Raw genomic sequence first — 15,118 nt, 5'->3', positions numbered from 1 at the left:
CAGCTCTATATATCTTTCCTATCAGAACGAATCAAAATATGACCAACTGTTTGAAGCTCTATATTCTTAATGTTCATAATCACTGAAGAATCAAGAATAAACACCAACCTGTTTCGTCTTCAGTGTGTTTCATTCTGCAGGGTTCTGGATCTCTCATGTTCTCTCTGTTCTTCAATAAACTCTGTCTCTGCAGATTTCACTTCTTCCTGATGCTTTGATACTCGTCTTCACTTGTAGACTGATGGGAATATTCCAGCATTTATTGATAAACTGCAGTGGGAGGAGCTTCACTGAAGGCAATACTGTTGTGGGAGGAGCTTCACTGAAGGCGATACTGTTGTGGGAGGAGCTTCACTGAAGGTGTGCTTGTTGTGTGAGGAGCTTCACTGAAGGTGTGCTTGTTGTGGGAGGAGCTTCACTGAAGGTGTGCTTGTTGTGGGAGGAGCTGAAATTTAAACAGCATTGTGAACTGAGAGGGGATCCATGTTAACTGCATACACTCCTGAGTAATGGTTGCATATTATTAACACACAAGTAATTCTTTAACTGGTCAAATAACTCAGCACACAACAATGTATGCAGCTCAAATATTTGTAATTTTAGCTACTCGCTAATAATCAGACAGCCTAACTGTCATTAAGTTAATCCAAATTTCACAAAAAGCTCATGGACGTAATTATAATGTAAGTCAGACATCAGACAGAGTTGCGGTTTTTGCCTCTACTGAGGAAGGTTCATTCACCTGTTTTGAGACATTTTGCTCAATTTTTTTTAAATGTTCATCTTATCTCAAGTGACTTTTCCTTCTGATTTAAAGATGTAAATATAACAATTTGTGTTTCCTGTTAGCTAAATCTCACATACATCTCTAAACCTATTTTCTTTAGTCTGAGTTGATCTAAACACACTATATGAAAACGATCCAAAGTTCTGTTCATCCCGAAGCAGTGAAAACTCCATCTCTACATTCATTATATGTGTCGCCTTAAGGTTTTTATTTTCAGATTGTTTTGTTGTTAACTTGGAAACATATCCCTTATGAAAACTAACCCCCAAAAACATGGTTACTACAGTTAAATCATGGTAAGCACAAGTTAACCATGGTTTTGCTACACTATCCACTGTTTAGATTAAAAGATTAAAAAGGTATCAGTTAAAAAAACTACAACTACTAAATCCTCCAGAAACCATTCCAATATGTTGATTTACTATCAGTGTTGTTCTTCTTAGCTTTCTATCCATCAAATAATCCTAAACAAAATGTCACAGGGTTCCAAAAAATATTAAGCAGCAAAACAGTTTCCAGAACTGGTAATAAATCAATATATTAGAATGATTTTTTGAAGGATCATGACTGAAGGATCATTCTGATTTGCATCACTGAAATAAATTATATTTTAAAGTATATTAATTATGTCTTATATATGTATAAATAACCTCTGACACGGAGAAGAGAGAAAACTCATCACACGACGGCTGAAGTAACCGAATGTCTGAACATAAACCAAATGCACATTGACAGACCTTCTTCCATCTGTTCTGCAAACTGTAAACAAATGTATAAATATCAGTAATAATTGTGTCTAGGTGTATCGGGTATAGAAAGTATTGTGGCGGGAGTGGCTCAGTGGTTCATGTAGGTTGTCTACAAACCCGAAGGTTGGTGGTTCAATCCCCGGCTCCACCTGACCAAGTGACACCTGACCCCAGCTGGATGGCGCCTTGAATGGCTGACACTGCAGTCGGTGTGTGAATGAGTGTGTGAATGGGTGAATGTGAGGCAAATTGTAAAGCGCTTTGGATGGCCATGTGGTCTGTTGAAAGCGCTATATAAATGCAGTCCATTTACCATTCATATGTAGAATTACACAAAAATGATCAAACGTGTACCTGATATGCATGTGTGTGTACCTTCCCCTTTAAATTTCTGACTCCAATGTTGTCCTTAATTTCCTCCTCTTCCCTTTCTGCACTGTCTCTGCATTGCACACGTTCTGTTCAACTAATAAAAATATTCATCGCTAGCAAACAATAGTCTTAGCAGTTTCGCTTTTAATTGATCGTAGGATCCAAAGCCACGTCTTCAACGCTCTTGATGTTCTTAAACTTTGTTACAACTCTGAGTGAACCGGTTCAAACGCTCAGAGCACACAGCAGGGAACTGAACGAATCATTCAAACTGATTCACAAAACAATTCACTGGTTTGCCAACTGGTTTGATCAAGCTTTTGAACAGAATTGACTCAAAAGAATCATTCACGAATGAGCATCGCTCATTGCCCAGAGAAAAGTAGACAATGCTTTTGGAATAAACTGAAGCATTTATAACTTCTATTACCTTAAGGTAAAGTAATGAGAAGAGCGTGGCTCACAGTAACTAAGTAAAAGTACATTTTTTTTCACTAGAAACGTACTTAAGTAAACGTACCCATTTTTTGAATATGCTCCAAAAGTATTAGTTACTCATAAAATGTACTTAAGTAAATGTAATGAAGTAAATGTAACTTGTTACTACCAACCTCTGTACATAATAATATAAAAAGAAATCTGCAAAAAGAAAAAAAAAATATTTACAAACCTGCATGACTTGATTTACATTATGCAATCCAATCGGAGCACTTCGAAACAGTGAATCATTTTGCGATGTAAGGGTTCAACTGATTCAGATTTTCAAAAAATTCAGTTTCAGCCATTTCTACATGTGCTTTTTAAAATCATCATAGGCGATGTTGAAATTTGAAAATGAACAGCTTTTTTGATTCGGGCCTGTATGCATAAACAGTCTCAGAAATGCTCTTAAGAATAGCCTTAAGCTTTGACTTAAGTGTCAAAATTCTTAGTAAAAGCAGGACTTTTCTAAAAGTAGGATACTTTTATAAAGAAGCTAAAAGCAACTTTCAGTAAAGTCTAAGACTGACTCTTAAGTGTTGACTGAGGTGACACTTAAGTGTTGTGAACTAAGGTCTACAACAATGATGTCAACCCAAAATGGCTGCCTCTGAAACAGCCAAAGGAGAGTCTGATCACGTGAAGACACAGCAGCACAACACCAATCATTTAATGCAACTAAAATAAAATTACTTCATTAAGACGCTATTTAAATGTATTTTTTTAAATGCTTTGCATTGTGCAAAATTATTAAATGAAATAAAAAAAAAAACTGATGTTTTGAAATAGTTTTCTATTGGTATGTCTCCTCATTTACGGTTGGAGCAATGATTTGAAAATGAGTTTCATCAACGGCTCAAACAACTCCAGGAAAGCCCACAATTCTCATAAAAGTGACTAGTTTTTGCAGCATGGTTTGACGGTCGGTTGGACAGTCAGTGAGCAGCCATATAGCAGTGGCAAAAATAAATAAATAAATGAAATTATTCATAAAAATTAATGATTTTTGTAAACATATTGCATAGCTGCTTAGAGTAAGTTGTTTTAATTATGATAATAATGCAATAAACATGCCAAATTGTGCAGTCATAATTTTTGGACTTGCTGTCAGACAAAGAAATTATGAACAATGGTGCATCGAAACTCTGATTTCTGCCACGTGTAAACTTGCTACATGCTCAACAGCACAAAAACAGTCTGTTCCAGAGGCCTTAGAAGACTTCTGCAGCCATATAGAGACAGAAATTGATAATGCAGTGGCTTTTCATTTAGTTCCACAATGTTGTTATTAGGGCTGGGTATTGATTCAGATGTTCAAGATCGATTTGATTTCGATTCGATTTTCTATTTCGATTCGATTTTCTATTAGAGTTGTAATCGGGCCTAACTTTCGGCCTGAGCCCGACAAGTACATTTTGATTGACAGCTTTTTAAAAGCCGGAACCCATTTACAACCCGACATTATTCAAATGTACCAAGCAAGCAGCTATATATTTGCTTTTTATTTATTAAATACGGAAAACTGATTGATAAAACATTTGTCAAAATTAAGATACAATTTATACAAAACGAAAATCTTTTAAAAAGAGTTTTCTATAAAACAAAACTTAATGAAGTCGTCAAAATCATGTTTTACCAAAAACAGCACTGTTGCTCCCCATGCAGTCTCCTTTGCCGCCTCCATCTCTATGTGCAGACTGAGCTCGTGCGTCATCTTCATGCCAGTTATTCGGCCAATAAAGTGTAGGACTATGTTTTTCAAAAATGTGCCTAGTACTAGGACCCGACCGACTGCGACCCGAATATCATTAAAAATATTTTTGAATGACTCGTAACTGCGGGCGACTGCAGACACTCGCTCATTTTGGATCAACCTGCGCATCACTGATCCGGACGCAGACACGGCCAGTGCGGACGTGGACTTCTTCCATTTATACTTCCGAAAGCACACGCTGATGGTCAGCACTGAAACATACATGTGAACAAACAATTGCCCAGAATTATTGCACATCGCTGTCTTTATATTCTTTATTGACGGATTGGCAATGGGCTTCTTCACACTGCCTGAACATGTGCAATTGTGCTTTTGAAGCCTACTGACCAAACGCACCTGTCCGCGCGGTCGTCTGCTCAGAGCCTCGGCACACACTCCCCGATGAAGATTTTTACGTCACGCCTACCTAGCGGTCCATAGCGGACTCGCGGACGCAGAAAAAGGCTTTAAGAGGCAGTCTGTAAGACGCGCACGGGAGCATGACTTGACGCGCGACATTGCAGAAAATGTTTGTTCACAAATGTAGCCTATATTTATCCAAATATGGAAAGCACTTTCAAATTTAATAATATGAGGTTCTCTCCAGAGATGTTTTGCCACGTTTCTTCAATTAAGGATGATTGCTGCGTAGTATATGGTGTTTCGATTTGCTTGAACTTCTTCAAGTGAGTTGCATAAGTTTTGTGTTTGTGTGTCTGTGGGTTCAGCATACGGTGGGCCGCATTTGAATTCGGGACGGGCCGCGGGTTGAGAAAACATAGATTCATGGCCTTTGAGAATCGATTTTGAATCGACCACATTTTAAAAAACGATTAATCGAAAAACTATGCATTCAACGGAGCCTAGGCAGTAAAATCTAAATACTGGTGATCATAGGATTAGTAATTATAGGACGTTCTGACCTCCCAAAATGTGGAAGTTAAACTTAACCACAAGGCACATCTGGGTATTTTTATATGGACCACAGACATATGACCAATATCTCATATCTATTTGAGACATGACTTCGGGTTAGATCACAAGACCTAAGGGGCTAAAAGAGGTGTAGACACCCTCCCTTCTCAGTTCAGTTCAGTCTAGTCTATACTAGCTGACCATCTCATCTTTTCTTTTTCTTGTATTCCGGGCTCACTTACTTTGACTCTTACAGGTTTATTTAACTCAGATACTTTGACTTTTGGATACTTTGGATTTTATATTTTAACTTTTGACTTTTGAGATACTAGGTATTCTTATATACCACTGAAGGAGACGATTGAGTGGATGCCGCTGATCATATCCTTTCTTCAATATATATATATATATTATCTCATTAATATTGTGTAATTTAGTGTTGTCAAAAGACCTGGTACTTCGGTATCAAGTCGGTACTAAAAAAATGAAAATGTCACGGTACTAGGTTTCTGTAAGTACCGGTGGTACCGAGTACCAGCTCAACCCGGTTCTTGACGCATACAGCGCAATGATTTCCGCGAAGCAGTAAACGCGGACGGAATTTCAAAATCCAGTCATGAGAATGAAATTTACATTTTAATATGGACAGTCACAGAATTTGTCAAAGTGAGCATAAATTAATCAAATCAAATCTCCATACAGACCAGTATCTGTAAATGTTAAGCTGCAAAAGTTGGTTGAAATCTGAATCATGCATGTTCTGCTCGTCTCTGTGTGAATGAATGAAAGGCAGAGAGATGTGTGGGTTTGTTTACTACATAGACTGAAGCGTGTGACGCTTGCAGTAATTTCAGCATCTGCCATCTCAATGAGGACATTAATAAATAAACAACATCACCAGAACTGTTCTGCGTCACTTCCTAAGCATTTTACCATTGCATTTGAGTAAAACCAGTGTCAATTTAAAGGTTTATTCACGGCAACCCCTCAAAACAGCCTCTACATTGCGTGTAAATCACTCGCATGTGTGAATAAATTTTACTCTGGGCGACTAAATTATGTCTATTGTTAGCCATTGGCGAATCAATTCTTAGATTTTACTCGCCAGTGTGTGTTCGAGGCTATTATAAGATTGCATGGCGCAGATATATTTTCACTCGCTGAACACTGACTGAGCGCTTCAGAGTTCTCTCTCCATCAAGCGATCTGTACTTTTCAATTCATCTCAATGGACGCACAGTACACCTGTATTTGTCTCTTTACTGTCTATGATATTTGCCAAACTGTAAACTCTTTGTGAAGGCGCACGACTCGCCGTTGCTTTGCTGATAGCTCCGTTTCTCACACATGCAAAGAAAGAGAGAGCGAGAGTCTTACCACGCTGAATCGACATGCTACATGTAAACTATATTCTTTGTTGTCTTCTCCTGAGTTCATTTAGAATTATTCATATTTTTCGAACAAGCAGTAGATATGCCGGTTTCTCCGGTAGTGGGCGGAGCTAATTCGCAAATGGCAATTTCATTGGCTGGCGCTCATCTATAACCATCCCTGTTTTGATTTCAGCAAATCAGTTTGACCGAACGCAGACAACATGATTAATATTCATGAACCAGCAGCTCATCAATCATCAAAGACCAAAAATATCTTAAGCATCACCACCAGTCTTAGGTTCAGTTAAAATGACAAATATGCATTCATTAAAAGCTAATTTTTACATAAAGGCATTGTTCTATAAATATTACTATTATTTAGTAAAATGTATGTGATACTGCTACTACTGTTAATTAAAAATTAAATCACACAATATTTCTTCCATGTTTTAATTTTAATAGCAAATCCCCTTTATTTAACAAAAATTAAAATGTTTAAAATTCATAAATTAAAAGACAAATTAAATTTGGGTGAAACTTGTTTACTGTTTTTCATAATTATATTATATTACTATATTTAGTTATATTTCTATATTTACACAATTGTAAATAAGTATAAAGAATGGCATTGGTTTTACAACACTAGTGTAATTATTAATGAAGTGTTGATCAGTATTTAATAGGGCTGTGAATCTTTGGCAAGGCAGCGATTCGATAACGATTCATAGGTTTTCGATTCGATTCAAGAACGATTTTTGCAAAATTAGAACGATTCAAATTGATTCGATTCACAAGTAAATTCGATTCGAGTATAACGATTTGATTCTGCATTCTTTAAGTGCATTCACGGGATTATTTAAATGCTTCTATTAAATTCTTTAAATGCTTAGACAGAGGGCAAATTACAGAAGCATTTATGGTTAGAGAACCATAGGTTAAAAAAAAAAACTTTTGTCCATTGTTAAATGCTAGTTTAATGATGCGACATGGCATACGTAAAAATGTATGTAAGCCAAGTTTTTTAAAAAAAAGAGCTTAAAGAGTATTATGTATAAGCTAACATTTTGTCACACAAGGGGCGTAGCCATAATTTCAGAAGTGACAGAAATGTCAAATACAATCATTTTTATGTATGTAGCCTATATAATAATAATAATAATTATTATTATTATTTACAAGGAATTATCTTCTTTTTTAATTACTTTTAATTAGCTGTAATAAATCAAATACACTGCTGGACAATAATCAATCATTTGTAATCGATATTTTTTTCCTAAAGGCAATTTTATGATTATTTTATATACTAGGCTACATTTAATTAGCAATTATTTAAATTTTCTGCACAGAATAAGGTAGAAAATATTTTATAATCTGTTGATAATCTGCAAATGATAATTTGAATTCTCACATTTTATATTCTTTGAATAAATTTGCATACTAAAATTTGGATTGACTGACTTGGATTTAATTTTTTTGCATCAAACAAAAACAAGAGAGGACCAACAATATATTAAAGGGATACTCCAACCCAAAATTAACATTTTGTCATTCGGTTTACTGCTAACTAGTAAAACACTCTGATAATATGACGAGATGTACCTCAAAATAAATGTTAGATGGAAACATTGTGCATTATTATCAGGTTTGTAACTTAATTTACTATAAAACTAATATAAACACTCATTCAATAACTTCTGCAGTACAAACAAACCAATATCCTGGAGTAATTAATTTACTCAAACAGTACAATGACTGAACTGCTGTGAAGAGAGAAATGAAGATGAACACCGAGCCGAGCCAGATAACGAACAAAACGGCTCAGTGTTCATCTTCATTTCTCTCTTCACAGCAGTTCAGTCAGTGTACTGTTTGAGTACATGAATTACTCCGGGATATTGGTTTGTTTGAATTCAGAGGGAGTGTCAGCCACATTAAAAAAAGTTAACAGCTTAAGTAATTTGTGGATTAATGCGTATTGGAGATGCGAACTGTTTAAAACGATTCAGTTCGATTTGGTGAACTGAATGATTCGTTCGCGAACCGGCTATATAGACTTTTTTGTTTTGAACTCTCTCACACAACAGTCACGGAGGAGAAGACAATGATGAATAAAGTCGTCGTTTTTGCTATTTTTGGACCAAAATGTATTTTCGATGCTTCAAAAAATTCTAACCGACCTTCTGATGTCACATGGACTACTTTGATGATGTTTTTCTTACCTTTCTGGACATGGACAGTAGACCGTACACACAGCTTCAATGGAGGGACTGAGAGCTCTCGGACTAAATCTAAAATATCTTAAACTGTGTTCCAAAGATAAAGCGAGGTTTTACGGGTTTGAAACAACATGAGGGTGAGTTATTAATTACATAATTTTGCTATCTGGGTGAACTAACCCTTTAAATAGGCGAAATGCCGTGAACAGTTAAAACTAACCTCAGAAGACTCCACGTCTAAAGCTTCGGCAGCTCTTTGTGCTCTCATCAGGCGAAGACTTAAATAACAGCGCTTTGCACAAAGGTACGTTACCTGGCATTACGGACAGACTTTGATATAAAACCTGCTCTCTTTCCAAAAAGCTCTCGGGTTAAGGAGTTCCAGGCGCCAAAAATCTGACTTGTGTGCCGGGGCATAAAACCGAGTCCTGAGAAGTTCCGCTAATAAACCCCGCCCCCTGCATGTAAACGAATGGAACCTCTCTTTCAAAAAAAGAAAGGGCGGCTGGCCCATAGACATATAAATACCTGCCTCATTGGCCGCTTTGAGCCGTTGCCGCTATACGTCAACGCGTCCGCCATGTTGGTGAGGGCAAGACTGCCTTGCCTTAAAACAAATCAAAGTAAACGGGGGAGCTGCGGATTTTACTGAATAAAAACACGATAACGTTCACATTTATCAACCGATTTCAGAGGTTTGTGATCTACGTGCAGTTAAAAAAAAACTTTGCCTCCAGTTATTTAGTTAGGTTTGGAAAGTTATTAATTGAAAGCTCACATTTGTCTCACTTGTTGATTTCGTTGATTTTTTTCGGTTTACAAATCTGTTAATTTAGTATAACTGTGACATATTAATGTAATGTAATTTGAATGTACATTAGTTGTTTTATTGCTTTCTCTGTGTTCAGTCCCAACATTTTTCTTTCTTTTTTTCTCTCTCTCTCTTTCTTGTGTCTCAGGTCAGAACACAGCTCATTCCCTTTGAAATACTGGGATAAAATCTAAATAATACATCTTTAAACACTAATAATTTACTATCATTGAGAAAATTAATAAAACAAGTAAATACAAATCAAAAAGTGACACACTTGTAGTCTGCTTTTCATTTTGATAGCACTATAGCCTACAGATGAACTCCACAACAAATAATAACATGTAATTGATGAGGCTATGGATCCAGTGAAAATGAAAATATCACTGATACAGTGCACAGTAGAAATATAGCACAAGTGATATTTTATATTAAAAAGTATATGTAGTACAACTTAAAGTGAATTATATGAAAAGCGAGTACAACGGTACAATAACATACCAGTATGTGATATAATAGATTTATAATAGCATAAAATGATTTGTAAAATATGAATAATAACATAATAAATAACTGAACAACAATAGGTTCAGTCAGAACATAGATTTCATTTTTAAACAGCATTTATATACATATGTATGTGTCACGAAATGTATTCTGAATAATTCAGATTGCTTTCATTGATTTATTTCAAAACGTTTAGTGTGATGTTGTCCATTGTTGATAGTTTTCATACTTAAGCTGTGAAAGGAACATTTTTAAGGGCTCAACACAACAGCTTTTATGATGCAGAAGCCACTTTAGTTTTTGATTCTGAATATATTATTCAGGTGTTTTGTTATTTATTTCAGAAATCCTTGTGATATATAATATTCAGTTTGTGCTGGTCTGACTTAAAAAACACTCAAAATAGTTTTTAAACACTCAAAATAGCGTTTAAAAATTACCTTCTGTTTTACTTTGTGTTTGTATAGACCATAACGCATAAAAGTGCATTAACAGGAACATTAAAGAATGTTCTTTAAAAAAGTAACTAAACAGTAAAACAGTAATGCATTACTTTTTTGGTGTAAGTAATCAACAAAGTAATTGAGTTACTTTTTGAATTAAGTAACTACTGTAACTAGTTACTGATATGAATGTTTGAGTGTGAGTATGTGAGGTTTACCTTGCACAACAAAATCTCAAAGTATAGTTATGTTTATCACAGACCAGAATATGAGATGGTCCCCTCAAAAAACTTTATATTAATCAAAATTAATAATCATTATAACAACATCACACTGAGTTTATCATGATATTGCAGCTGGACTCACTATGAGTTCCTATGTTTTTCATTTATAGGCTATTAACATCATGTAGTTTTTGTGTAAAGACACACGCAGTACATTATCAGCATTAAAAAGCCTGTGCAAAGCTTTTTAATTGCAGTATATAGTATTAGAATATGAGCTGGGTCATTCTGTCGATTCATTCAGGGCTGCTCTGGGTTTAGTACAAACACAACACTAGTCTAGGGAGGTATAGTCTTGTCTCTTGGAAATGTAGAGAACAGGTTTCCTCAGCTTTCCTTAAGGTTGTCCTTGTCCTGTTTGCAAATGGCTAAAAGGGAAGAAAAAAAGAATACATAGAATCAGTTCACAGTTTTGTGAAAAGCAATGAAATCCTTATAATCAAGTGATGATAAACTTAATCGATAACACTTTTGAATAACGGTCCATTAGTTAATTTTATTTAACTACTTTAGTTAACATGATCTAAGCAAGAACAATCCTTCTACAGCATTTATTAATCTTAGTTGATGTTCATTTCAACATTGTCACGGAAAAGAAGACTGGATGCAAGTGCAAGTTAATATCTCTTTAATGAGCGTATATCACAGTAGAGTCAGATATGCAGGAGATGACAAGACAAACTAGCAGCAGGAGAGATGGCAACACAGGGACCTTGATGGGCGTTGGTGCTTGTGATGAGAGGAGTCCGTGAAGTGCCCGTGGCTGAAGTGATGAACGATGTAATCCAGAACGAATATCCAAGGAACAAACAGGCAACAGGAAACTGAGACGAGAGATCCAGAGCAGGAACAACTACACGGGGGACAACACAACACCAGGACTCCAAACAACGATCTGACAAACATCAGATGAAAGACAAGGCGTTAATATAGGCCAGATGGAATAAGCCGCAGCTGCAGCTGATCAGTAATCAGCGACGACGCCCACACAGAACAATCAGGTGATATATCCCGCAACCTACACACAGACAACAAGACTACATTATGTATCAATGAACCGTGACAGTACCCCTCCTCCTAGGAACGCCTCTCGGCGTTCCCACCACCCCTTACCTGTCGATTGTAATCATCGATAAGGGAGTGATCCAGAATGTCCCGGGCAGGTACCCAACTTCTCTCCTCTGGACCGTAACCTTCCCAGTCCACCAAGTACTGGAATCCACGTCCCCTCCGCCTCGAGTCCAGAATACTGTTAACCGAATAGGTGGGTTCCCCGTCTACGAGTCGCGGCGGTGGAGGAACCGGGACAGGCGGATTAAGCGGTGAGTGAAAAACTGGTTTAATTTTGGAAACATGAAAGGCGGGATGAATCCTCCTGTACGCTGGAGGCAATTTGAGGCGGACTGCCACCGGACTAATGATTTTGGTGACAGTAAACGGGCCAATGAATTTGGGAGCAAGTTTATTAGCAACTGAGCGGAGCGGAATATTCTTAGTAGAAAGCCACACTTTTTGACCGACGACGTATACGGGTGGCTTTGACCGGTGGCGATCGGTCTTAGCCTTGATGCACGCCCTCACCTGCAAGAGAGTCTCACGGGCTCTGTTCCAGGTGTGGCGGCACCTCTGGACAAAGGCGTGGGCAGAGGGGACCGCGACTTCGGATTCCAGACTGGGAAAAACAGGTGGCTGGTAACCTAAGCTAGATTCAAACGGGGAGAGGCCCGTAGAAGACACTGGTAACGAATTATGTGCGTACTCAATCATAGAGAGTTGTTGGCTCCAGGAGGAAGGATTCTTGGACGCCAAACATCGCAACATGCGTTCTAAATCCTGGTTGGCTCTCTCGGTCTGACCATTGGTTTGGGGATGGAACCCAGAGGAAAGACTAACCGTTGCCCCCAGCAACTTACAAAACTCCTGCCAGAATTTGGACACAAACTGGGGCCCCCTGTCAGAAACCACATCCACCGGGAGGCCATGTATCCGGAAGATGTGGTCAATGACAGCGACCGCTGTCTCCTTGGCAGAAGGTAATTTGGCCAAGGGTATGAAATGGGTCGCCTTCGAGAACCGGTCCACAACGGTCAAAACAACCGTATACCCTTGGGAGGGTGGGAGGGCGGTGACAAAATCTAGCGCGATGTGGGACCAGGGTCTTGAAGGGACAGACAGCGGTTGGAGTAACCCATCTGGAGGACGGTTGGAAGTCTTACCAGTGGCGCAAACCGAGCAAGCCAAAACAAAATCGCGGATGTCGCGAGCCATACCTGGCCACCAGAACCGTTGCTTGACCAAAGATCTGGTTCGATTAACCCCTGGATGACAAGCTATGTTAGAGCAATGACCCCACTTAATGACGCAGGACTTTAACTCATCCGGCACAAATAAACGGTTCGGTGGGCACGCGGGCGGAGGCGTTACCCCTTCTAAGGCCGCTAGGACCTTCGACTCGACCTCCCATGTTAGAGTAGAGACCACTAATGTCTCAGGAAAAATACACTCGGGAGTGGATGGGCGTTCGGACGGACCAAAAGTGCATCGGGCTTGATGATTTTGGAGCCCGGGGCGGTACGATAGAGTAAAATCAAAACGACCGAAAAAAAGTGCCCACTGAGCCTGCCTGGAATTGAGCCTTTTAGCTGATCGTATATACTCTAAGTTCTTGTGATCAGTCCAAACGATAAAGGGCACCCCCGAACCCTCTAACCAGTGACGCCACTCCTCTAACGCTAATTTGACCACCAACAACTCTGTTACCAATATCATAATTACTTTCCGCGGGAGACAAACGGTGAGAGTAAAACGCGCAAGGGTGCATCTTGTTATCTGAGGGAGACCGCTGGGAAAGAACTGCTCCTACCCCCACCTCTGACGCATCGACCTCCACCACGAACTGAAGTGAGGAATCAGGGGCAATCAGAATGGGAGCCGAAACAAAGTGACTCTTCAGTTTAGCAAATGCAGCTTCGGCTGCATCTGACCACCTGAAGGCCGTTCTGGGGGAGGTCAAGGCAGTCAGAGGTGCGGCTAGTTGGCTGAAGTTGCGAATAAAACGCCGGTAGAAATTGGCAAACCCCAGAAACCGCTGTAGGACCTTACGGGAATCTGGACTTGGCCAATCCACCACAACCTTAACCTTGTCAGGATCCATGCGAATTCCCTCAGACGAGACGATGTACCCTAGGAAGGAAACAGATTGTGCATGAAATTCGCATTTCTCCGCCTTGACAAAAAGACCATTCTCTAACAGCCGCTGAAGCACATTGTCTGACATGTTGAACATGTTTCTGGAGAGACAAAGAAAATTAGGGGTGCTCCGATCGCGATCGGCCGATCGTTATTCGCATCTCGTCAGTAAAGCCGGTTCTCTAATCAGCCGTTAATTCCATCAGGTGCGTGATTGCACATAGAGCAGCTGTTACTACACAGAGCCGTTGTTAATAGAGAAGATGCGCAAATCCACTTTATTTTCAGCGTTTTTTGGCGCATCTTTCAAGTCAACTTTTATGTGATGAAAGTCTAGTCGAAGTCGACTAGTCACTGATCACGTCCTTAATGAACAAATAAGCTTGGAGCTGAAAAAAAAACAAAACAGATTTTACACATCTATGGCCAGACATGGGGACTTGTGACTTGGTGACTTTGACTCGAGTCGCTATTTTTAGGACTTGAGACTTGACTCGGACTTGGAAGTTAAAGACTCGGGACATGACTTGACTTGAGACACGATGACTTGAATGACTTGAGTGTTAATCAAATCATGTTTTCAGTTTGAATATAAAATATATAAATTATTTTTTTAAATAAAGTTGATTACTCAGCTGGAGCGCAGGCTGAGAATAGCGTCGTGACTGGATCAGGACACTATCATCAGTCATGCCCTCTCTACCTTACACACACCACGCCCACTTAAATCAGATATCACATCACATCAACATGTCAGCCTGAGAGGTACCGAGGGTCATCGCTTTTGTCTTCAATAGTTCGCGACTAAAAACGCGTGGAAAACGCTAGTCGCGCCGCTTTCTCCTTCTTTCCAAAGCGCTCGGGCAGAAGTGCTCCTGGGGCGTCTGTCTTTGATAAGCATCCACGACACGCTCTCTCTCAATGAAGACGTAGAAATTTCAGCAAAGGATAAATGGATTTGCAGCACTAAAAATCGCTCGCAGTAGCTCTGCTACTAAATTCATTTCAAAATGGCAATCCATATACAGCTATGAACAGCTGTTCCTCCATCTTAGCTGAGCTTTCAACGTTGATACGGGAAAGGGTGAAGCTGATTGGTTAGTTATTGTCACATGACCTGCGGTGCGCTTGGGGCATTCTGAAAAGTTTAGATGTTTTTTACTCGATGCGGTGCGCGTCGTGAGCGCGTTGCTTCCATTATGAGCGCGTATAAATTTTTGTTACCTTGTCTTTCTCATA

At 38.9% G+C, this 15,118-nt stretch overlaps 1 protein-coding gene and 1 long non-coding RNA gene across 13 annotated transcripts in view; one reads left to right on the top strand and one right to left on the bottom strand.

Moving 5' to 3' along the window:
• LOC127987708 (zinc finger protein 271) overlaps positions 1 to 15,118 on the bottom strand; it is a 392,063-nt gene that overhangs the window by 176,158 nt on the left and 200,787 nt on the right. For 4 of the 11 annotated variants that reach the window (XM_052590099.1, XM_052590096.1, XM_052590095.1 and 1 more), the window contains exon 2: positions 8,959 to 8,989. The exons of 2 other annotated variants lie outside the window; for them this stretch is intronic. In XM_052590099.1, the coding sequence (XP_052446059.1) occupies positions 8,959 to 8,965 (7 nt within the window). In that variant the 5' untranslated portion in view covers positions 8,966 to 8,989. Of the gene's footprint in view, positions 1 to 108; positions 247 to 8,865; positions 8,990 to 15,118 lie in introns of those variants that run through there. 5 more of the 11 variants (XR_008161351.1, XR_008161352.1, XM_052590094.1 and 2 more) reach the window with 3 other exon arrangements.
• LOC127987801 (uncharacterized) overlaps positions 1 to 15,118 on the top strand; it is a 194,563-nt gene that overhangs the window by 174,458 nt on the left and 4,987 nt on the right. The gene's annotated exons all lie outside the window — the stretch shown is intronic.

The sequence above is a fragment of the Carassius gibelio genome, chromosome B22 (assembly GCF_023724105.1).
Source record: "Carassius gibelio isolate Cgi1373 ecotype wild population from Czech Republic chromosome B22, carGib1.2-hapl.c, whole genome shotgun sequence".
Taxonomy (NCBI): domain Eukaryota; kingdom Metazoa; phylum Chordata; class Actinopteri; order Cypriniformes; family Cyprinidae; genus Carassius; species Carassius gibelio.
The sequence above is the reverse complement of the archived record's forward strand: the minus strand, read 5'-3'. Positions and strand labels throughout refer to the sequence as shown.